The 25,565-nt window shown below is 37.1% G+C and overlaps 2 protein-coding genes across 2 annotated transcripts; one reads left to right on the forward strand and one right to left on the reverse strand.

The window, feature by feature from the left end:
- Window positions 1-773: 773 nt before the first annotated feature.
- On the forward strand, window positions 774-1,875 carry LOC110734928 (zinc finger BED domain-containing protein RICESLEEPER 2-like). Its single transcript, XM_021915052.1, has 2 exons — window positions 774-1,725; window positions 1,817-1,875. Exons 1-2 carry the CDS (start codon window positions 774-776, stop codon window positions 1,873-1,875), a joined length of 1,011 nt encoding a protein of 336 aa, XP_021770744.1.
- A 1,148-nt stretch (window positions 1,876-3,023) lies between these two features.
- LOC110735178 (TBC1 domain family member 13-like) lies at window positions 3,024-4,821 on the reverse strand. The gene is made up of 4 exons (XM_021915353.1): window positions 4,165-4,821; window positions 3,990-4,082; window positions 3,785-3,889; window positions 3,024-3,352 (listed from the first exon to the last, which is right to left on the reverse strand). The coding sequence occupies exons 2-4, from the start codon at window positions 4,032-4,034 to the stop codon at window positions 3,206-3,208; spliced, it is 297 nt and encodes a 98-aa protein (XP_021771045.1). The 5' UTR covers window positions 4,035-4,082; window positions 4,165-4,821; the 3' UTR covers window positions 3,024-3,205.
- Window positions 4,822-25,565: the final 20,744 nt, after the last annotated feature.

Genomic DNA, 25,565 nt, shown 5'->3' on the forward strand with positions numbered 1-25,565 from the left:
AAACACCCCTACAGATTCAAAACAAAGTTTGCTTTCATTCAAAAGTGATAAAGTACCAAGTGGTAGTACTAGTGGGTTGACATACCACAAATTTGATGCTGGTAGTATTAGAAAAGCTTTGTCATTTATGGTGATTGTTGATGAACTTCCATTTAAGTTTGTAGAAGGTATAGGTTTTAGACACTTTTGTGGTGTAATGGAACCTAGATTTAATGTTCCTTCTCACATTACAGTAGCCAAAGATTGTTTTGAAACATATTTAACTGAAAAACGAAAGTTGAAAAATGTGTTAAAGAGGTGTAATTCAAGAGTTTCTTTAACCACTGATACATGGACCTCAATACAACAAATCAATTACATGTGCCTCACTGTCCACTTCATTGATAATGATTGGAAATTACACAAAAGAATTCTGAATTTTTGTCCTATTTCTAGTCATAAGGGTGATGATATTGGCAAAGAAATTGAAAAGTGTTTGCTTGATTGGGGGGTTGAAAATATCATGTGCATATTTGTTGACAATGCTAGCTCAAATGATACTGCAATTGGGTATTTGAGAAGGAAAATAAATGGATGGAAAACTGGGGTTCTTAAGGGTCGTTTCATTCACATGCGTGGTGTTGCGCACATTGTCAATTTTGTTGTTTCTGATGGTTTGAAAATTGTTAATGATTCGGTTGCAAAGGTTTAAAAAATGTGTCTTAGATGAAAAAATCAACACAAAAAAGGGATTGTGCCTTGATGTGCCTACTAGGTGGAACTCCACCTATTTGATGTTGAATGCTGCTATTGAACTTGAGGATGCTTTTGAGAGGTATTCTGAGGAAGACCCCCACTATGTAGTTGATTTGAATGAGAGGGATGGTAAGGGTAGCCCTGATTCTGATGATTGGAATAATGTGAGAAGATTTTTTGAATTTCTACAAGCCTTTTATGATCTGACCTTGCATGTCTCTGGCTCTTTATATGTCACTTCCAATTTGTTTTTTCATGAATTGGTGAGTGTTGCTGTACTTTTGAAAGATTTGGTTTCAAGTGATGATCCGGATATGTGTCTTATGGCTTGTAGAATGAAAGAAAAATATGAAAAGTATTGGGGTGATCCAGAAAAAATAAACCTCTTGATTTTTATTGCCGTTGTCCTTGATCCTCGTTATAAGCTTGATTATGTTCAGTGGATGATAACTGAAATTTATGATCCTATTGTTGCATCAAAGTTGGTTGATAATGTGAAGGCAACTTTGAATGCTTTGTATGAGGAGTATCGTGTTTCTTCATCTAATGATGTGAATAGGGAGGAAGTGTCTTCAAGTAAGGATGACAAAACTCCATTGTCTCCCAAACATAAAAAGATTGAAGTCTTAAAGAGTAAGTATAAGAAACACAAGTGTGAGAAAGATGGAGATGCAAAAATAGAGTTGGACAAATATTTGGAGGAGGATACGGCAGATGATATAGGTGAATTTGATATTTTGAGCTGGTGGAAGTTCAATTGTTCAAGGTTTCCTACCGTGGGGAGAATTGCCCGTGATGTTCTAGCTGTCCCTATTTCGACAATAGCTTCAGAGAGTGCATTCAGCACTGGTGGCAGAGTTCTAGATCAGTTTAGGAGCTCATTAACTCCCCGAGTTGTAGAAGGTCTTGTTTGTGCTCAAAATTGGTTACGTGCTTCACAATTTCCAAGTATTGAAGAATGTTTAGAGGAAGTTGAGCTGCTTGAAGAAGGTAATATATAAGAATATCTAATCAAAATATACATATTTTCATTTATCTATATATATATTAACTTGGTTATTTTTGTTATGAATTATGATAGATTTGAAGAATATGGCAATTAGTGATGCTGATATTGATGAAGTGCAAATAATAGACTGATGTGGGCTCTTTGCTAATTTGTTGTTGCTGTGCTAACTTGCTGCTGCCTGCTGCCTTTCCTCTATGCTGCTGCCTGCCGACTTTCCCTCTATGCTGCTGCTGCTGATATTGTTATGCTACTGCTGTAGTTGTAATGTTGAACACTTTTTTTTTTGGATGAAGTGTTGAATTCTTAGAAGTTAGAACTTTGAATTAGAACTTTTAATGTTTTATTGTTGTGACTTGTGAATGTTGTGATGTTGAGTTGTTGACAACTTGACATGCATTGCTAATGGGCCTACTGCCTGTCTGCCTTGCTTTATTTACATGTTCAGGTTGCTATTAATCTATTATGTTGTTTAAGCCCTTGCTATTAATGTATTACATGCTCTATTTACATGCTCCTTGCTGTTTAAGGCTTTAAGATATCAAAAATAGCAGAATAAAGCCCAAAAAAACAAGGCTCAAAAACAATTCGGTGTGGTTCGGTTTTTTGTTTTGAAACCGAAATTTATTCGGTTTGGTTTGGTTCGGTTTCTAAAGTAAAGTGGTGTGTTTTGGTTTCTAAAATCGCGAAACCGAATTAGAGTGGTTCGGTTTCGGTTTGGGCCATAAACCAAACCGAAAACCGAACTTTCACCCCTACTTCCCTTAATGAAATTAAAATTAACAGTATACAACAAATTAATCGAATTAATAATAATCATATTATTATATGCAAGAGGCAAACTGATACCACTGTAGGAATATAGATGCACTTAGCGGAATTTCAAGAAATTATTTCTTAGCATCTAAAACAGGATCTCATGCATATAAATAATACGATCACATAAAGTAATATATCATACCCTCGATGCGTGATTTCCACAAAGTAAGAGGGCACTTCTTTCCTCAATAAGAGATCGTTAGAATGTCAATTGTCGTTCCTCTAATATTGGTCCACGGGCAATGATTGAATTTCCACGTATGCTAGTACGGAATAATGAAGAATTCCTTATTGCTTTTACTAGAGGATATTTGAGAGAGAGGTTTTGTGATTAATGATAAATGTATATTTTCATTTATGTCACTTAGTAATATTTATAATAGACTATCGCACCTCTTTACATAATCGCATCTCTTAGGCTTAATGCTTTTCATGCATATTAATTCAATCATATACTCATATGTGTGACCTCATAGGACCGGATTATTATTAGTAGTAAACTAATCGCATTAGTTCACAAATCACAATTGGTTTCTAGCAAAACATTATGATTACCTAAATAACCAATTATAATTAATCTCCATATTTGTCCTAATTATAATTAGTGATTACACTTGATCGACGGACATTTCCTTCACGACATACTCACTTTTGATAAGTAGAGCCAACAACCTGAAGACCTGCTGTGTCAGCTAGTTGAGCCAATTCTTTCAGAGATTCTTCTATTCCAAAAGAATCCACTTTAATACCTTTTTGCTCCACACCAACAAGATAAGCTTTGTCAGCAAGAACCTGACATTACAATATTAGGCCACTTAACTTATTCTCCCAAGAGCCTCAAGCAATGGCAGAGGGCGCATAAATAAGACAGTAGTCAATCAATAACAACATAACATAAACTTAAAAATGCTAGCAACAAGTTGCGTATACTTGTTAAGAGGTTCACCTAAACAGAAAGCCATATATGCATATACTATCATAATACAACATCACCGCGATTCCTCTTATGAGACTATATCTACTATCTACAATTGGGTAAACGGTAGACAAAATTTCATAAACATAATATGTTAAGAGGTTCTATTAGAGGTGGTTTTTGATGCACCCTAAATTTGATCATTAAACTAATAATTAACATGAAAGAAGCGCGAAGCAAAATTGAAAGTGAAAGGAAACAAAGACAAAAAAAAAGAAAAAAAAAAGAAAAGAGAGAAGAGGACATACAGGAGACATCAAGAGGTCATCCTTGAAGTGGTTGTATTGAGACCTCTTGTTGGCTAATTCAGAGGGCCACATTGCTCGATCACTAGGAAAATACCCCAGCAGAAGCTGCCAATTGCAATTGAAATTTATATTTTTAGGTATTTCAATTCCGATTAAGTAAGTAATCAACTCAAAGTATGAAATGAATAGAAAGCGAGACAGAAACCTTCCAAACAGTAGAGCGGATGGCAGGAGCATCAGGAAGACCCATGGATGCTAACCTCCTGATTTCTCTGATGTTGAAGATCTTCTTCGACAGCTTTACAAATTCAACAAATTAGGTTAGGTTAGGAGTTGTTGGTGATGAATTGAATTGAAAAAGAAAGAAGAGAGAGAGGAACATCGAGTGAGAGCTGAGCATGGCGAGAGATCTCCTCGGGGGTAGGAGAAGGAGAAGGAGAAGCATAGGAAGTGGAACTGCCATTGGAGTCCGGCGGAGGAGGAGGTGGGGATGGAGGTCGAACCGGCGACGGAGGGCGGACGATGGGCGGAGGAGAGAGATGGTGGTAGCAAACGAAGAAGGAGGAGGCGTAGACCAGAGTGAAGAGTTCAACCAATCAGTTATTCAAAACCACAACAAAAATACCAAGGAATTGCATCCCACAACAAATCCATCTAAAAACAACCAAAAATCCATCTAAAAACAACCAAACATCCATCTAAAAACAACTAAAAATCGGATACCCATAACCACAATCAACCAAAGCCCTTCAAAACTAAAATAACAAAAACTCAACCAAATTGCCACCTGAAACTCTAAAAATCCAACAACCAATCGCGACCACCGTCACATCGCCTTGATGCCGTGAAGAATGAAGATAGAGTATGGTGGCGGTGGAAAGGGGTGCGTAGTGGTGGAAGTAGTGGAGTCAAGAGGGAAATGGGGAAAGGTATAAGGAGAAAGGAGAAGCAATTTACAGAGGAAAAGGAATTGAAAAAGAAAAACGCACGAATAACCTAACCCGGGTTTTTTTTTCCTCAAATATGGCACCGGTTTGAACCGGTGCTAATTAACATAGTTTGCACCGGTTTAAGGCGAACCGGTGCCAACTCTATGTCATACTTATTTTTTTTTTTAACATAAGTTGGCACCGGTTTGAACCGGTGCTAATTAAATGATTGGCACCGGTTTTGGTTGGAACCGGTGCCAACTCCGAATTTTTCAATCCCGCCCATTTCTTTTGGCACCAGTTTTCAAGAACCGGTGCTAAAGGGGGGTTGCCTATTTCATTTTTTCTACTAGTGTTCGTTTTGAACGAAAAAATTTTAAATCTTTAAACCTTGATTAATTATGACATGCAATTGTTGTATGTGTTTGATTATACCATTAATCTTCTACTATTTTACTCCTTATTAAGCATGTTTGTGAAGTCATATTGGTTGCTTAATTTGGTGAGCTCTTAATTTCACATAAACATGAAATTTCGCATTCTTGCAAATAAATTGCTTGTAGTGTGAAAGGTTATGGTTGTAGGGAATTTTTCAAACTCAACTTTGAGCCCCATTGTGATCATGCTTTTAGGCACGGTGGCGTCCAAAGGAAAGGAAGCTAGAGATAAAGAGTCGCCAACAAGTTTTAGGAGCTTGTAAACCGTTCACGGGTGGTAAGGTTACACCCCCCATTCACGATCACGAAGATCGCTAATTCCATAGTGTTCCATAACCATGACTGGATATTTGGGGATGATGGTACGAATCCAAACTAAAAGAGATTGAACCCGCCCTAAATCGGCCTTTACTTAATTCTTATGATATTCATGTGCGCTTTCCGATCAACATACATACAATAAGTTAATCCTAAGCATATTTAATCTACGTTGGTTAATTATTAATGCACAAATAGATCTATTATTGGCGATCACTTGAATTAAAATCATATTAAGCCTAAATCAAATTATTAAATATCTTATTAGGCGTAATTTCAAGTACAAATTCCCTTTAAACCTGCAAAAAGGGGTGTGATCAAGCAATAACAATAAATCATGAATAATCAAGCAACATATAATAATTGACACAACAAATCATCATCATAATCAAAACATGATTAAAACATGATTAGCAAGATCCTAGGCATGATACTAAATGGATTAATAACAAACCCTAGCATGTCACTAATAAAAAACATAATCAAAACATTAGTCTAAACATGATACTAGAAAGCATGACATTAGAAATATTAATTAAGCATCCTAACATGATACTAGGAATCCAAATCAACATCCTAACATGATACTAGGAATTAATATAATATCTTAAACATGATTTTTATATCAAAGGAATAAATAAGTAATCGAATTACTTACTTTGATGCCTCGTATCTCTTTCTATCAAAACAACACACACGTTAATAACTTCAAGAAAGATTAAAAAAACTAAACCAAATAAGAATTGAAATAAAGATTTGGGACCTAAGACTCAAAACTGTCAACCTTTCACGTAGAGGTCGAAGGCAACTATGAGATTGGCTAGGAGTATTCAAAGCTCCTGAAGGAGGTATGGTGTTTGCTTGGGAAAAGCATCAAAATATGTGTATTTGGATGTGTTGGGATGTTTAGGCTAAGGGTAGAAGTTAAGAAAGAAGAGAGAGAGAAAAGCTTTTAGCTTAGAGAGAGGATTAGATGAGGATTGTTGGTGATTAAAAACGGGGTGATAAGACCTCTATTTACAGGGGAAAAAGAGGGTTGGAGGGTTAGAAAAAGAGTCAGAAGTTGAATCCAAGTAAAAGAGGTTCCATCGCGGCGCGATAGCCTTGCCACGACGCGACAGGCTTATCGCGGTGCGACAGCCTTTGTAATACCCCGTATTTTTGAAAGGCATTTTCTAAATTAAAGAGTATTTAGTCTCGTATTTTCGACGTATTTTCTAACTTAAAAGTATTTCAGTTTTGGAGCCAAAATGATATTTGAATTTTGGCGCCAAAATCATTTATTTTAATTAAATGGATAAACTAAAAATTTTATAAATAGTATTTAGATTAAATAAATAATAAAACAAAACTATATTAATTAATAAAATTAGAGGCATTTTCGAATTTAAAAATCTGATTTTTTTAAATATAATTTCGGATTTTCCCAATAAAATCCAATTTTACTTAATATCTTGCTAAACTAATTATTTTCATGAAATGAAATTAATTTCCTAAAACTAAATAAACATCATTTTCGAATTTTTTTAATTAAAAATCTGATTTTTCTCTAAATAAAAGTATTTTCATAAAATAAAATTAATTCCTAAACTAATGAAGCATATTTTTGGATATTTATACATTAAAAATCTGATTTTTATTAATTATTTGCTAAATTAATTATTTTTATGAAATAAAATGATTTCCAAAATTTATCAAATAATATTTTAAACTTTATATAATTAAAAATCTGATTTTTATACCTTAGTATTGTCCAAATTCGGCCACCCTAATAATCTAGCAAGAAAAATTGATTTTATTCTTATTAAATCTTTAGTTTTTGACAAATAAATTATTTTATAAAATCCCTAAACTAACATGATAGGTCCGAAAATATTGAGTAATATTTTGCTCAATATTTTCGGCCATTCATGGTTTTTCTACAAAGATTTTAAATTATTTTATTAAAAATAAAATCTTTAAATTTCTTTTACTTCCATTCTTAAACCTAAAAATATTTTATTCTATGTCATCCTTGCACTCCAAGCTTAAAAATTACCAAAAGGAATTTCATGATCAAAAACTTCCATAAATTATAAACCTTAAAATGCCATAAACCCATCCCCTAAACATCTATAAGTACCCCTTTCATACACCCCAAAAATCACACCAAAAACCTCAAGAATTCTCTTCTTCTTTCCCCTCTTCCTCACGGTTTTCCTCCTCTCCCTCCTTCCATTTTTCCGGCAACCGACGACCACCCTCACCGGCGACCACCTGCTGCCGCCAGCAGCCACCAGCAGCCGCCACTCCAGCCGGCCACAGCCACCCTTGCTCCTCCTTTGCATTGGTTCCTCCACCTTCCTTCAATCCCTCCTTTCCTCTTAAATTTATTTTATTAACCATTTTCTAAATATTATTTCTTATACAAATTAATTTTATAAAAACAGAAAATTCTTTAAAATTATAAAATAGAAAATTATTTTATATATGATAATTAATTAATTCATGCACATATAGGGTAGTTTAATTAAATTGTTGTGTTTATTTGATAACCTTATATTAATTAAGGTTATAATTATGTGTAGGGTGCTCGTGATTTAGAGAAGTAGTTGTGAAATCGCTCGTGATTGATCAAGGTACGTTATGTGGTTTGATACCTTCGAAAGTTGATTAAGAAACTACATTTTATGATCGTATGAAATTATAATTTATTCCGTATGAAATTTTATTTGTGAAACTATAATTCATGTTCCGTATAAAACTATGATTTATTATGAGACTATAAATTATTATATTCCGTATCAAATCATATTTTATTACATTCCGTATTAAATCATGTTTTATGTTTCGTATGAATTTATGATATTATGTTCCGTATTAAAATTATGAAATTTTGTCGGTTTGAATTAAATGATTTGGATTTAAATCAAAAGGACCTTAAATTGTGATTGAAAAATTATTGGAAATGATTTGCAAGTTTTTTGTTATGTAAGTGTGATGGATTTTTTTAAAGACGAGTTTTTAAATAAATCAATCGATATATTGAATCCCACTTAGGGAATGGTTTAGAGAAGACTATGGACTTTGCATGACCTAGTCTTTCCTCAAGTTTGGCCTTTGATTATAATGTAAACCACTTGGGGGGTGTGCACACTTAGTGAGGAATTGGTTTGGTATGATTCGATTGAGTTTTACTTGAATTAAAAGAATTGGATTGAAAAGTTCTATTTGAATACGACATTGGTATTTCTTTTATTAATTAAACGTAAATGATTTAAATTACGTTTTACTTATCTTACACATGACTTACTTAGCATACTTGCTAATACGTGCTTTCGTTTTGGCCTTGCCCTGTTTATCATTTATGGTTAACAGGTGAATTTTTCAGGTGGAAATTGATTGATGCATACGGGAGTCCACGAGAAATTTCACCTAGCTAGGAAAAGTTTGAGTCATTTTTGTGTCATGAATTATGAACGAATTTTATTATGGTTATTTAATAAAGAATTAAGTTTTCCGCTGCAAAAGTATTTTTGGTATAAGCCTTGCGTTATACGCGGCGGTAATACGCCCAAACCTATCTCTACGGTATTTATACGTATTTTTCTACAATTTACGTAGAGAGAGATTTGGGGGTGTGACAAAGTGGTATCAGTTTGTCGGGTCTTAAAACAAGATTAAAAGTGGAATAAATAAATTGGATGGGTAGACTTAAGTTGGGCATATAGGATAGAGTTTTGCATTTTTTTATAAAAAAAAAAAAAAAAAAAAAAAAAAAAAAAAAAAAAAAAACCATTTTCCTAAAACCCTATTTTCTTCTTTGGAAAGATGATTGAGAAAAGGTTGATCGGGTTCTCGTAACGAGGCCTATAATGGGTACGCCTCTCTGTCTAGGCAAGGATCTCCCCGACGCTGTGGGTAACTTACCTGGGAGACGCGGGCTCGACCATCCTATATCATGAATCAAGTACATTATTAATTTCAAAAGAAAATGAATTGAATTTTTTTTTTAAGTTTCAAAGACTATGTGTGCATATAAGATAAGTATATTATGAATTTTTGAAGAAGTCCATGGACATGATTTTTGAGTATATATGTGGCCCATATATGTTAAACTTATATGTTTGTGAACATTGGTATGAATACTTATTGAATTATTGTTTTCTAAACAGATGTTGGATGATATTAGGAAGTACTTTAACATTCACTACTTGAAAACTGATGCAATCAGTGTTAGCGACTTTGTGACTGGAATAACAATATTATCTCTACACTATTATGAGAAGTACAACCTTGAAGTTTTTACTCAACCTCCTTGGCTAGTTTTGTTGGCATTAGCCCACTTACCCAAGATTAAGAAGTACTACCCTCTACTTGAGAAGTACGTGGATGTGATTAAGGAGGATAGGCTTTGGAATGAGAGGCATCACCATGAAGGAAATGGCTAGCCACCTTGACCCATTTCAAGAATGACCTACACTATTTGGAGCGTAACTATGAACCTAAGAGGAAGTCCGTCAAGCCACCTAAACTTACCCCTCACCACAGATTAAGAGAGGTTGACCAACTCCGTTATCTAAATGCTCAACTTCCTTTCTCTTACCCAAAGTATGAGGGAGACTTTGACTCTTCTGATGATGAATCCATTCCACCACTCGGATGGCGTAAGAACTACCCTCATCCTTCCCACTTTTCTCAGTACAATGTACCTATACCACGTGAACATCCAAAACCTCAAACAAAAGCCCGAATTCTAAAAAGGCCTAGAGTCCATGGATTCTCATCATCTTCTAGCTCCAACTCTTCACCTCCTCCACAACCCAACAACCCAAACCCTCAAGGAAACCCAAATCCAAAGTCAGGCCAAACCCCAAACTACAGTGACTATGTACCAACCTACTTGAAGGAGCCCAATGGTAACAAGAAGACTAACAATGAAGATCAAGAGTTTGACCTAGTAGAAGAGGAGTGATCAATTAAATGATTTATGTTATGATTGTTCGATAAATTATATGCATAATAAAGTGTACTCGAATATTAATTAATAATAATAAAGTATTTGCTTGATTTCCTCTATGTTTATGTATATGAATGAATTTTAATTTTTTCTTTCTTCTTTCTCTCAAATGTGAACATCAGGAAAGTATGTCTTTAAAGTTAAAGAATAAGAAAGCTGGTTCCAATATGGGCAAGGTCCTTAAGAAACTAACCGATCTTGCTGAAAACATTACCCAAGTAGCAAACCAAAGGAAGGGTTCAGGAAAGGGGGATACATTTGGTGAAGTCTTTAAGGGTGTAGCTGCAGCCAAACCACCCTTTTTCTTAGGCAAAGAGGACCCAGCTAGTCTTGAAAACTGGATCCGAGAATTTGATAAGTTGTTTGATGCAATCAACTGTCCAGACAATATGAAGGTTAATAATGCTGTATACTACTTAAAGGAAGAAGATGACCTATGGTGGACCCAAAAGAAATAAGAATTGATGGTAGACCCTAATTTTAGTTGGGAGGATTTCAAGGTAGCCTTGAGGAAAAAGTTCTATCCTGATCATTTGAGGAAACAGAAATGTTTGGAGTTCACTAACTTAAGGATGGGAACTATGACTGTGAGTGAGTACTATTCTAAGTTCTTAGAGTTGATGAGGTTTGCACCAGAAGTAGTACCAACAGAGGCTATCAAAGCACAAAGGTTCGAGCAGGGGTTAACTTGGAATCTGCAAGGAAAACTAGGTGGGGCAACCTTCGAGAGTCTAGATGAGGTGTATGGCCGAGCCGCCCATTTGTATGGGATCAAGAGAATAGAACTAGGGAGCATGTATGGGGAGAAAAGAAAGTCCAATGATCAACCCCAAGGGAGCGATAAGAGGCCCAAGAACCATGCGAGTTTTGGGAATGGGAATCATGGGGACAAGAGGGACTTTAAGGGGAATTTTCGGAGAATTTCAAACCATGGTGGTGAGAATAGAGAGAACAAGGAGAGAAATAAGAGAAGTTACTTCTGTAAGAGATGTGAGAAGGACCACCCGGGGAAGGACTGTGCAGGCAACAAAGTGACATGCCGATACTGCCAAAAATTGGGACACCGAGAGTACGAGTGTTTCAAGAAGGAAGCAGATTTGAAGAATGGAAAGGCTCAGGATGGACGGAATCCCCCAAAACCCCCACAAACTAGCGGACCTGCCCAGAACACTGGAATCAGCAATGGTGGAAACACTTCAAAGGGACGGATTTTCGTAATGAATAGCCGTGAAGCTGAGACTTCCAATAATGTGGTAATTGGCACTTTTCTTATACATTCTTTATCTGTGAAAGTTTTATTTAATTCGGGTGCATCGCACTCTTTTATTTCTAAGACAGTAATAGAAAGTCTCCAGTTAGAAAGTCCAGAGTCAGTCTCCTTGGATGTAGCTATTCCAACAGGGGAAGTTAGGGAGTGTTCTAGACTTTTTAGGAATGTACCCCTAACTATTTCTGAAGTAGAGTTTCCATCGGATCTAATTGAGTTCGATCTCAAAGACCTCGATGTGATTGTGGGAATGGACTGGTTGGGGAAGTACAAAGCCCAGATAGATTGTTCAGCACAAAAGGTCACGCTCTATGGCCCAGCAAAGACCAGAGTGACTTATAGGAAGGAAGGGAAAAGTCAAGGAATAAGGATTATTTCGGCTTTACAACTTCAGAAGTGTCTCAAGAAAGGGTATCCGTTATTCATGTGTAGCCTCCAAGAGATAAGGGGTGAAGAAGGGAAGAGTGATACAAAGTTACCTGTTGTGGAAGAATTTCCCGATGTATTTCCCGATGAAATACCAGGCATGCCACCAGAAAGAGATGTGGAATTCACGATTGACTTGGTTCCTGAAACTGGACCTATCTCCAAGGCTGCATACAGAATGGCCCCAGCTGAAATGAAAGAGCTAAAGGCCTAATTGGAAGATTTGCTTGAAAAGGGATACATTAGACCCAGTTCCTCACCCTGGGGAGCTCCAGTATTGTTTGTGAAGAAAAAGGACGGGAGTTTACGGTTATACATTGATTACCGTGAGTTGAATAATGTCACCGTCAAGAACAAATACCCATTACCCCGGATCGATGATTTGTTTGACCAATTAAAGGGAGCAGGAACATTCTCGAAAATAGATTTGAGGTCAGGTTATCACCAGTTAAGGATTGCAGAGCAAGATATTCCTAAGACTGCTTTCAGGACCCGTTATGGCCATTATGAGTTCACAGTAATGCCGTTTGGGTTGACAAACGCGCCGGCAGTGTTCATGGATCTGATGCATCGAATCTTCCGACCCTATTTGGACAAGTTTGTAGTGGTATTCATTGATGACATTCTGGTTTACTCGAGTAGTAAGGAGGACCATGAAGACCATTTGAGGAAAGTGTTACAATTACTAAGGGAGCATCAGTTATATGCCAAACTCTCTAAGTGTGAGTTCTGGTTAGAGGAAGTCGCCTTTTTGGGGCATGTAATCTCTAAGGAAGGAGTCTCGGTTGACCCAGCTAAGGTCCAAGCTGTACAGGAGTGGCCAGCCCCAAAGAATGTGTTAGAGGTGAGGAGTTTCCTGGGATTGGCCGGGTATTATCGGAGGTTTATAAAGGACTTTTCGAAAATAGCAAGACCAATGACCAACTTGATGAAAAAGGAATGTAAGTTCAATTGGTCTCCTGAGTGTGAAGAGGCATTTCAAACCCTAAAAGAAAAACTGACATCAGCCCCTGTGTTAGCATTACTTGATGAAAGCAAGGAGTATGAAGTGTACAGCGATGCGTCAAAGTTTGGGTTAGGATGTGTTTTGATGCAAGCTAGAAGAGTTATTGCTTATGCCTCAAGACAACTGAAGACATATGAGCAGAATTACCCAACGCATAACTTGAAACTTGCTGCCATAGTGTTTGCTTTGAAGATTTGGAGGCATTACTTGTATGGAGTAACTTGTAAAATTTTCACCGATCACAAGAGCCTAAAATATATCTTCATCCAAAAGGAATTGAACAATAGACAGAGAAGGTGGTTAGAATTCATCAAGGATTATGAGCTGCTAATCCAGTACCATGAGGGTAAGGCTAATGTAGTGGCCAACGCCTTAAGTAGGAAGTCAAGACAATCGATATATGCGATGATATTGCCGGACCAACTGTGTAACAAGTTCCAAAAGATGAGTTTGGAGGTGGTATAGCAAAGATAAGTCAGTCGGATGTTGAACGCTTTGATTATTCGACCGACAATTTTCGAGGAAATTAAGAATAGTCAGTCGGAGGATGAAAAGTTTAAAAATATGAAAGAGAAAATGAGTGAAGGGCAGGTATCGGATTTCACCATTGATGAAGATGGTGGACTTCGTTTTAAGGGAAGATGGTGCGTCCCACAGCACCGTGGAGACATTAAGCAAAGGTTGATGCAAGAAGCTCATAGTTCTCCTTATTCAATGCATCCCGGAGGGGACAAATTGTATAAGGACATGAAGAAAATGTTTTGGTAGCCCAATATGAAGAGAGAGGTTGCAGAATTTGTGGCTAAATGTCTGACATGTCAGAAAGTAAAGATTGAACATCGCAGACCACAAGGGAAGGTCCAATCATTAGAAGTGCCTAGTTGGAAGTGGGATTCCATCTCTATGGATTTTGTTGGGGCATTACCCAAAACTCGGGCAGGAAATGACACCATTTGGGTAATTGTGGATCGATTGACGAAAACAGCGGTCTTTATACCCATGAAAAATACTTGGTCCATGGAGCAATTAGGAAAAGCCTATGTTAAGTATGTAGTCAAGTACCATGGGGTGCCAAGTGACATTGTGTCAGACAGGGATTCGAGATTCCTATCCAACTTTTGGCAAAGTGTGCAAAAAGAAATGGGGACGAAACTACTAATGAGCACGGCGTTCCACCCTGCCACTGACGGACAAACCGAGAGGACCATCCAAACATTGGAAGATATGTTGAGGGCATGTGTAATGGAATATCAAGGATCGTGGGAAGACCACCTGGATTTGATTGAGTTCTCCTACAACAATAGTTACCATGCAAGTATCGGGATGGCACCATTCGAAGCCCTATACGGGAGGAAATGTAGAAGCCCAGTCTGTTGGAGTGATATCAGTGAAACGATGATACTTGGACCAGATATGATTGAAGACATGGTTAAACAAGTAAAATTGATACAAGAAAAGATGAAAGCAGCCCAAGATAGGCAAAGAAGCTATGCTGATTCGAAGAGAAGAGAAGAAGAATATCAAGTAGGAGAGAAAGTGTTGTTGAAAGTGTCACCTATGAAAGGGGTTATGAGATTTGGGAAAAGAGGAAAATTGAGTCCAAAGTACATCGGACCATACGAAATTACCCAACGGATCGGAAAGGTGGCATACATGTTGAACTTACCCAATGAGCTAGAAAAGGTCCATAACGTATTTCATGTGAGCCAACTCCGAAAGTATATACCTGATGTGACTCACGTACTACAACCCGAGAACATAGAAATGGACGAAAATCTGACTTATGAAGAAAGACCAGTCAAAATCTTGGATACTAAAGTCAGGAGTACAAGAAACAAAGATGTGAGAATTGTGAAAGTGTTATGGACCAATCACAAGGTTGAGAAAGCAACATGGGAAGCCGAAGCCGAGATGCAGAAACGCTACCCAGATCTGTTTCTGGAGGTTAGTAGTCAAGTTACGGGGGCGTAACTCTTTTAAGGGGGGTAGAATGCGATAGAGTTTCGCGCGCACCTGTTCCCAACCCTCTAAGTTAGCAATAGGCTGTGTCTAGTTAGAATGTTTAGCATGTGCATGAAATTAATTAACTAAAAGCTATTTTCAAAGAAGAAATTCTTTCAACTTTCCTCATCACTCTGCATAGTTTTCGGGTCGAAACTTCTTTTAAGGGGGGTAGACTGTAATACCCAGAATTTTTGAAAGGCATTTTCTAAATTAAAGAGTATTTAGTCTCGTATTTTCGACGTATTTTCTAACTTAAGAGTATTTCAGTTTTGGAGCCAAAATGATATTTGAATTTTGGCGCCAAAATCATTTATTTTAATTAAATGGATAAACTAAATATTTAATAAATAGTATTTTGATTAAATAAATAATAAAACAAAACTGTATTAATTAATAAAATTAGAGGCATTTTCGAATTTAAAAATCTGATTTTTTTAAATATAATTTCGGATTTTCCCAATAAAATCCAATTTTACTTAATATCTTGCTAAACTAATTATTTTCATGAAATGAAATTAATTTCCTAAAACTAAATAAACATCATTTTTGAATTTTTTTAATTAAAAATCTGATTTTTCTCTAAATAAAAGTATTTTCATAAAATAAAATTAATTCCTAATCTAATGAAGAATATTTTTGGATTTTTATACATTAAAAATCTGATTTTTATTAATTATTTGCTAAATTAATTATTTTTATGAAATAAAATGATTTCCAAAATTTATCAAATAATATTTTAAACTTTATATAATTAAAAATATGATTTTTATACCTTAGTATTGTCCAAATTCGGCCACCCTAATAATCTAGCAAGAAAAATTGATTTTATTCTTATTAAATCTTTAGTTTTTGACAAATAAATTATTTTATAAAATCCCTAAACTAACATGATAGGTCCGAAAATATTGAGTAATATTTTGCTCAATATTTTCGGCCATTCATGGTTTTTCTACAAAGATTTTAAATTATTTTATTAAAAATAAAATCTTTAAATTTCTTTTACTTCCATTCTTAAACCTAAAAATATTTTATTCCATGTCATCCTTGCACTCCAAGCTTAAAAATTACCAAAAGGAATTTCATGATCAAAAACTTTCATAAATTATAAACCTTAAAATGCCATAAACCCATCCCCTAAACACCTATAAGTACCCCTTTCATACACCCCAAAAATCACACCAAAAACCTCAAGAATTCTCTTCTTCTTTCCCCTCTTCCTCACGGTTTTCCTCCTCTCCCTCCTTCCATTTTTCCGGCCACCGGCGACAACCCTCACCGGCGACCACCTGCTGCCGCCAGCAGCCACCAGCAGCCGCCACTCCAGCCGGCCACAGCCACCCTTGCTCCTCCCTTGCATTGGTTCCTCCACCTTCCTTCAATCCCTCCTTTCCTCTTAAATTTATTTTATTAACCATTTTCTAAATATTATTTCTTATACAAATTAATTTTATAAAAACAGAAAATTCTTTAAAATTATAAAACAGAAAATTATTTTATGTATGATAATTAATTATTTCATGCACATATAGGGTAGTTTAATTAAATTGTTGTGTTTATTTGATAACCTTATATTAATTAAGGTTATAATTATGTGTAGGGTGCTCGTGATTTAGAGAAGTAGTTGTGAAATCGCTCGTGATTGATCAAGGTACGTTATGTGGTTTGATACCTTCGAAAGTTGATTAAGAAACTACATTTTATGATCGTATGAAATTATAATTTATTCCGTATGAAATTTTATTTGTGAAACTATAATTCATGTTCCGTATAAAACTATGATTTATTATGAGACTATAAATTATTATGTTCCGTATCAAATCATATTTTATTACATTCCGTATTAAATCATGTTTTATGTTCGTATGAATTTATGATATTATGTTCCGTATTAAAATTATGAAATTTTGTCAGATTGAATTAAATGATTTGGATTTAAATCAAAAGGACCTTAAATTGTGATTGGAAAATTATTGGAAATGATTTGCAAGTTTGTTGTTATGTAAGTGTGATGGATTTTTTTAAAGACGAGTTTTTAAATAAATCAATCGATATATTGAATCCCACTTAGGGAATGGTTTAGAGAAGACTATGGACTTTGCATGACCTAGTCTTTCCTCAAGTTTGGCCTTTGATTATAAAGTAAACCACTTGGGGGGTGTGCACACTTAGTGAGGAATTGGTTTGGTATGATTCGATTGAGTTTTACTTGAATTAAAAGAATTGGATTGAAAAGTTCTATTTGAATACGACATTGGTATTTCTTTTATTAATTAAACGTAAATGATTTAAATTACGTTTTACTTATCTTACACATGACTTACTTAGCATACTTGCTAATACGTGCTTTCGTTTTGGCCTTGCCCTGTTTATCATTTATGGTTAACAGGTGAATTTTTCAGGTGGAAATTGATTGATGCATACGGGAGTCCACGGGAAATTTCACCTAGCTAGGAAAAGTTTGAGTCATTTTTGTGTCACAAATTATGAACGAATTTTATTATGGTTATTTAATAAAGAATAAAGTTTCCCGCTGCAAAAGTATTTTTGGTATAAGCCTTGCGTTATACGCGACATAATACGCCCAAACCTATCTCTACGGTATTTATACGTATTTTTCTACAATTTACGTAGAGAGAGATTTGGGGGTGTTACAGCCTTGTCGCGACGCGATGGTTTTTGAAAGACTGAATCCGTACGAAATTCTATGCCCAATCGGATTGGGTTAACCGAATATTCGTACGTATTCTATTCTGACCAGGATTAGGATCATTGAAAAGTAGATGTTTTATACGATGTAAAATTCTTAAATCTTTATCTTTTCAAAAACAGGATAAATTAGAATAGAATTCTAGAAGCTAATAATAAATCCTAAGGGATTTAGGATTGAAAACAACTTTCTAGAGGATTCTAGAAGCTTGCAATAAATCCTAATTGATTTAGGAATGAGGTTAAGGTTAATGGACCCTCCACATGGTCATCGGGTCGCAAGTAAGGCTTAGTTTGGGCTCAATTTAGTATTTTGGCCATAACTTTATCGTTACAAGTCAGATTTGGGCTTATAATATATCGTTGGAAAGCTCTTTTTTACCATCCAACTAAATAAGATCCATCCAACTAAATAATATTTGGACCAGGATTATGGACCCAAACTGGTTTGGACTTTTTTATAAAGAGGACACGAAATGAATGATTTTCAAAGACATGAATCTGAATGATTTCGGATTAAAACTTTAAGGAAAGGTTAAAAATGATCAAGGCTAAAAAGAATCTCACGAGATTCTTCAAATCTTCACCTAACTCGATAATCAAAGACGTGAAAGGTACTCATCACTGGGATTTGGTTTTTTGGGGAGACACAATCAGGTGTCTACAGAAGCCCCCACTTTGACTGAGTTTGGAGAAACAAAAGTCAAAGCAAGATCAATAGGGACGGAGAATGATTTAGAACGTTCTGCGATCCTAAATCGTTCTTTCTAACACCGATACCTGCAAAAAACGTTAGTTCTACAAATAAAGGAATTAGAAACGCGTATCTTGCACCGTCGTGTACAGATCTCGGCGTAACATTAATTTTCTAAATCGAACTTGCTTTGCTTGGAAAACTCCACATCATAGGGAGCGTCGTCAAAGATTGCAGTGCTTAGCCACCTTTGGTTTAAAGTGACAACCTCCACATTTTAGGGAACGTCGTCGAAGATCGTAGTGCTTAACAATCTTCAAAATTCGAAGATCACAATGCTTAGCGGTCTTCAAATCTTAGGGAGACAACCTCCACATCTTAGGGAACGTCGTCGAAGATCACAATGCTTAGTGATCTTCAAATTTTCTTGCCTTCACTCCTTGAAGTGGTATCCTCTCCAGCTTTGGAAAATCTATCGTAAAAACCCCATCTCTTAAGGTTTTACCAAGCTTCAAATTGATTTTCGTAGAAGTCAATATACTCCACCAATGTTTAGGCGGACTTAACAAATGCTTAGGTGTAATGAAATTTTCCCAACCAATGCTTAGGTGGACTTAACCAATGCTTAGGCGTATTGAATATGCTCAACCAATGCTTAGGTGAACATGCTTAGACAATGCTTGGCGCTCTTAAATGTTATTAGCCAACGCTTAGGCGCTTATCAAATATTCTTAGCCCATGTTTAGGCTTTATCAAGTGTATTTAGCTAATGCTTAGGCATTCTTAAATATGCTTTGCCAATGTTTAAGCATGCTCAATCGTGCTTTTCCAATGCTTAGGCGTATTTAACCAATGTGGTGATCTTCATCAAGCCGATCATCAATCAAGATTTTAATCGCGCTAATTACTAATAAAATCAAAGACTCAATTGGGCATCAAGAGGCTCAAATGGATAAATGTAGTCCATCAAGTCAAATTATGGGACCCACAAAAGATGACGCAAGCAGAATTTGGTTTATCGTGCGGCGACAAGTTTGTCGTGCCATGACAGGTTTATCACGCTGTGAATTCGCATGGTGCGAATTTAAACCCTTTTCTTCTTCATTTCATCGTTGTTGCTCGTCGTTCGCTCGCGGAACTTCAAGTCGCTCAATCTTGGTCATTTCTCAACCGAATTTTCTCAAATTTATCTCAGATTGTTGCATGTTCACTCTACTTCACCGATCCATGTAAGTTTTGCTCAAACTCTTCTTGCTTTGGGTGAATTTTGAGCATTTATCTTGCAAATTTGCGAAAAATCTAAAAATGCTTACGTTGCTTTGCTCGATGTTGGTTGAATTTCTCGCCATGAAATTGCTTGTATGTATTTGTAAATTGTATTGTGAACGTTTTGAGACTAGAATTACTTGATTTGGTGAAGAAACGAGTATTTTGCCATTGTTGAACATTCTAGGTTTGTGAGTACAATGTGGCTTGTTCTTCATGATTTTGTTTGCTCTTTGTGCTGAATTTGTTGTAATGTTTGTCATAAGCTTGCAAGAAATTGTTTTGGTGCTCAAAATTTCTGTTGTGCGAATCAAAATCATGCGCTGTTTTTGAATTTTTGTACTCTGTTTTGACGAACACATTACCATAGGCTAGGTGAACTTAGCTAATATAGAACCACTAATTTACTGTTTTTATGGAAACAATAAATAGTATGGCTCAACGTTGAGGCTCTGGCTTGTGCTCCTGCTCGTCTCACCGAGAAGATGAGCCTATTGGGGATGGAGACGACGCTTCTACTAGCCGGTTCACCACATCTTCGAGCGTGTTTTGCTGGGTTTTGCTGAGGAGCATGTGCGTTTTCATGGTTCGGGCAACAACATTATTCTTTCTGTATAGCGCCAACACATCGCTGGAAACGAGGTGGTGAGAGGGCTTTGGGAGTCCTGTGGGTTGACTCCCATCTTACAGGTTGCTGCGACCTTCCATTCTTTCTAGGAGAGTCGTTTTATCGTTCGGGGTGCCCTGGAGTTCTTCTGGGACACCTCAAACACTTTCCACTTTCCGTGGGGTGAGATGACTATCACCCCACTCGACTTCTCTATCATCAGCAGAGTTGAGTTTCGGCCGGCTACACTTCCCGCGGATGAGCTGTACAGTCTAGCCTCTCCTGAGGCCCTAGAGCTGCTGGGCCTTGTTTCACATAGGGTTGCTGCTGAGGCTAGGGATAAGGCCTCAAGCATGAGGACGATCCATAACGGCTACTGGTAGAAACTTTTGCTGATGATGCAACAACCCTGGAGCAGCAGGTTCGCATTTTTGTTCTTCTTCTCCTGTTAGGGACCTCTTCTCCTGACAGGGGAAGCCGTGTTTTGCTATGTTATCTCTCTATGTTGTGCGACCTCCAGCGAGTCGCCACGTACGAATGGGCCAGTATTGGCTATGCTGATCTACTCCTAGGACTATGGTTGGCGTGTTGCCAACGGCATTGTAGAACAGAGATTGTTGTTCCTGACCTTTGGAAGGTCGTAGAGGTATGCCTTCCTATGATCTTGTGATTTTCATTCTAGTCTCGATGTTTATCGATTCTTAGATTTCTTGACTTCTCGCAAGTTTGGCTCAACGAATACTTCCCTTCGCTGGTTCCGGCGAGGCCTCGAACTAGAGGCTCCTAATAGCTGCCAGCTGGTATGACCACCGTGCCGGTCTCACTTCTGCTATCGCCGTCAGGGTTGTTATTCTTAACGTAAGGATACTCCTATCTTTTGTTTCTTTTGGTTTTCATTGACAAGTTGCTGACTTATACCTTTCGTTGTAGCGTTCTGAGGTTCGATATCGTCCATAGGCTAACTTAGGCGATTTTAGGCTAGCCTTTCAGTACACAACTCAGCCGTTCCTCTAGTCCCTGCGGATCCTCCTGCCCAGATGATGGTCAGGAGAGACTCCGGGTGTATGCCATCGATGGTGCCATAGGTGTGGATTGGCGGAGGCATATTTATTCAGACCGCTCTTATGTGAGAGAGCTGCTCCCTCGACTAGCTCCCCCTCCTTACCGTGAGGAGGTTTGTAAATCTCTACTAGCCACTTTATCATTTCTGTAGCCCACAACAGCGCTTAATTGTTGGATTGTTTTATAGGAGTTGGTGAGCGGAGTTCGAGCCCCCACGCATGTCCATTCTCTATCAGGGGGTTCGTGGCCCCATCGAGGAGACGATCCCTCCAGCCCCGGAGGAGTGGCGATTGGTGGAGCGGTCCATCCACCGTTCGCAGACATGGGTGAGTTCTCACCTTTTCCTTTGTTTGGTGCATGTATCATCTCGTTTTCTAATCCTGTCTGATTTTTCGCAATTCTCTCGCGAGATGGTTACGTGGATGGCAGCTGCCCTCGATGCTTGTCGTTACCAACTAGCGAGGTGGAGTCACCGGGCATCGTGCCGATGTACGGAGGATGTTGCACCAGTATGTCGTTATGCATTTTCTTTTTTATTTTTTTTTTTACAATGACTAACTTGCATCACTTTATTTTTCTTTCAGCCTGGTCCTCGACCACATATTCGTTCGACGCCAGAGGGCTTGAGAGAGGCAGGAGCAATGCGTCGGCGTACCTCTGTAGAGATCCCAGGTAGGCAGGAGGTGCCTGGCCAGGCAGCGGCTGATGATGGTGACAGTTCTTCGTCGACGGATATGGTTCCACCTGGTTATGGTACTTCGATGGTACAACCTCACGTGGTCCCAAACACGTTTGCAGCTGGTTCGTCATCTCTGTTCGGTGGTGGGACATACGAGGTTGGCTCGTCGTCGCAGCAGCCTATACCTACTCCTTTTGTTGGTGGGAGTTTTCAGCAGTACGGTCCTCATGGGGGTACTCAGTGGACAGCTCTAACACTCATGATCCCCACGACTGGAGGTACTGATTCTGGTCGGGCGTTGACCTCGCGGTCTTTGTATTTCTACAATGTGATGGGTATTCCTCGAGAGCCACGTCCTGCATCACCATAGCTGTTTCCTACATCATTTTCTTTGGAATGTGTTTGGACTTTGCTTGTGATGTATTATACATTTATTGACTCTTATGTATGTATGTTAGACTCATGTATATATTAGTCTGATCTTTATCTATTTATGTACTCTTTTAGCCTTTTTCAATTTTTACAATTATTTATGTGCATGTGCGTATGTTATTTTGTGATAAATTTTACGTAAAAATTCCATCATTTTTATTATTACTTTCTCCCCCAAAAAGAAAAAATGAAAAAAGAAAATGAGGCAAAAATAAGTTTAAAATTAACTTGAGAAATTCCCCAAATAAATTAGGATTAAATCAAAAGTTTGAGTCATCATAGGAAAAGGTGAATTATATGTGGGAAAAGTGAGAAAAATTGGATGAAATCCGGAAAAATTCAAGTACAAATTCGAGTCATAATCAAATCAGAGGATTAATTAGGACGTCTTCTTTGTCGTGGACGTTAGGTTTTGTCACGGTGCGATGAATTTGCCGCGGCGCGACAACTCTGTCGCGGCGCAATGGATCTTGAAATTCCAGTCCGAATGCAATTCAATTTTTTCTTTGATTTTATAAAAAGCCCCCAAGTTCTCCATGTTTGGTGCAATTCGAGTCATTAGCTTTCTAAATTCTTCTAGTTTTCATAATTTTGTAGTCATGCCTAGAAAATTCTGTGAAATCACTCGTGAGTGGTGTCAGTCTTTGACCACTAGTGAGTGGAAAGAACTTGATTTTCTCAACATGAGTGGTCTATTGCGCATTAAAGGGGTAGATCTTGATAGTGAATTTATTCATATTGCCATAGAATATTGGGACCCCAACACTCACTGTTTTAGTCTAGGCAATGATGAAATTAGCCCCCTGTCGAAAGAATTTGGTGCTATTTTTTGTTTTCCCTCTTTTAATCTTGCAGTAATCCCCACAGTGTGTGAATATTACTATAAATATTTTGAGTGTTTTTATAATCTTAGGGAGACCGATTTAAATACTATAATTCATGGAAAAGAAATTGATTTAAGAAAATTGGCGTCTTTCTTCTTTAACAATCCTAAGTCTAATTCTTTTCACATATATAGGAGAAGAGCTTTTCTTTTCTGCATGTTTAGCCTGTTCTTGCTTACTAGTGGTAGTATTCACATGGGTCAAGCTATATTAGCGTCTTTTATAGAAAAAATTGATGATGGGAGGAATCCAATTCCTTTAATTGTTGGAGAAACAATGCTAAGTCTAGATGAATTGAAAAAGGATCCCAAAGCACCAATTCGAGGATCACCAATATTATTACAGGTAGAAAATCAATACGTTTAATTACAAAAGTAAAAAAATATTTAACTTTGTAAAATAATAATAATTTATTTCTATTCTTGCAGATTTGGCTAATGGAAACACTTGGATTGATCAGTCCTCCTGATAACATCGAAAAGTACACTCCTAATTGCCTTGTGAGAAGGAATAAACGATTTTCTTTAAAGATGGGATGCCGGGAGTGGAGTAGAATTTTTAAAGCTCGCGACTTCTCCATTAAATGGGTTGTTCCTTGGTGGAAGATCGAAAAGATGATTGGAATCAATACCCAACCTGCTTGCCGTATTCCAAGCTTGTCAAAGTTGACTTTTTACTACCCTTCTAGAGTAATGACGCAGTATGACCTTGCTCAAACCATCCCTTCTGGTGATCATCGTCGGCCTTATGAGCATCCTGTATTAAAGAATGTTAAAAGGTTTGACGATTATTGGTGTAGAAGACCCTTATGGAATGTTGTTTCGAGTAGAGTCCCTCCCCCATTGTCTAGAGAATTTAAACAATGGTTACTTGGTCAATATCAAAAGGATAAAAACAAGGTTTGAAACACAACTTCTAAGGGTGTAGAGAAGACAAACATAAAAGATCAGACCGCTTAGGGAACTAGAAGGTTCCTCCTAAAGATCTTCTAGGTTCAAAAGTTGAATTCAAGACTCCTATCATGCCTAAGAAGAAATATGATGTAGAGGGTAAAGGGAAAAAGGAAGGCTAATACTTCTATAGAAAAGGAAAAGAAGGCTTGGGTTGAGAAGAAGGTGGGGGTCTTTGCTAAAGGGGAAACTTCTACTTCTAAGGTTTCGGTTCGATCATCTAATGGTTCTCTATTGGTAAAGGAGCTAGAAGATGAAGAGGATTCAGACAAGAATTGGAAAAGGGTTTGAAAGGAGAATAAAGATTAGAGCATTGCTTTACTTTTAATGTTATTAGACAATTTTAATTTCCAAGTTAATAATATTTTCAAGCTTTTAAATCATCAATAATGTATTTTCAATTTCAATTATTAATGCAATTTTTAGCTTTTAATTAGATTAACTTTATTAATTATAATATTCCCTTATTAGAAATAATATTTCAAGCAGTGGAAACAACTTAGTAATATCGAAAACAATACGACTACGGAAGTCGAAAAAATCTCGAAATAATCTGAAGTCGTCGCAATTAATCACAGTTTGCCTCGGAAAAAAATAATTTTGTCGTGGCGCGTTGGGGTTATCGCATAGCGATGGCTCTAACGCGGCGCGATGATCCTATCGCGGCACGTTAAATTTTGTTTTTGCGATCTTCTTGATTCCGAGTTGATTTGTTGTGTAAAAGGGCAAGATTTTGAAAATTTAAAGTTGCCACACCCTACGGAAGGTTTGCCTACGTATCCTTGTTAAGGAATCAGGCCAAACGTAGCTCTCTTGAGTACAGAACTCAATTCAATCATGGGTAGAACTTCTTGAGTTGATCAAGATTTGTCATGTTCGAGAATTCATTACCATCCATATCTGTTAACTTAGATGCGCCTCAAGATAGGATAGTTTTAACAATGTATGGTCCAGACCAATTAGGCCTAAATTTGCCTCTTGGATCTAGGAAATTTTTTCTAAGTGCTTTTAACACCAAGTCTCCTTCCTTGATGTTTCTTGTCTAGACCTTTTTGTTAAAGTGTCTAGCCATGCGAGTTTGATAACATTGGACATGATGTAAGGCTTCTAGTCAT

Source organism: Chenopodium quinoa, unplaced genomic scaffold (genome assembly GCF_001683475.1).
Source record: "Chenopodium quinoa cultivar QQ74 unplaced genomic scaffold, ASM168347v1, whole genome shotgun sequence".
NCBI lineage: Eukaryota > Viridiplantae > Streptophyta > Magnoliopsida > Caryophyllales > Amaranthaceae > Chenopodium > Chenopodium quinoa.

Bases quoted from the DNA above. Each gene is read 5' to 3' on its own strand.
- LOC110735178 (XM_021915353.1), bottom strand. From the start codon at position 4,034: ATGGGTCTTCCTGATGCTCCTGCCATCCGCTCTACTGTTTGGAAG. The intron at 3,890-3,989 runs GTTTCTGTCTCG...TGCAATTGGCAG, and splicing joins TCCGCTCTACTGTTTGGAAG to CTTCTGCTGGGGTATTTTCC. The intron at 3,353-3,784 runs GTATGTCCTCTT...TTGTAATGTCAG, and splicing joins ATGACCTCTTGATGTCTCCT to GTTCTTGCTGACAAAGCTTA.
- LOC110734928 (XM_021915052.1), top strand. From the start codon at position 774: ATGTTGAATGCTGCTATTGAACTTGAGGATGCTTTTGAGAGGTATTCT. The intron at 1,726-1,816 runs GTAATATATAAG...GAATTATGATAG, and splicing joins AGTTGAGCTGCTTGAAGAAG to ATTTGAAGAATATGGCAATT.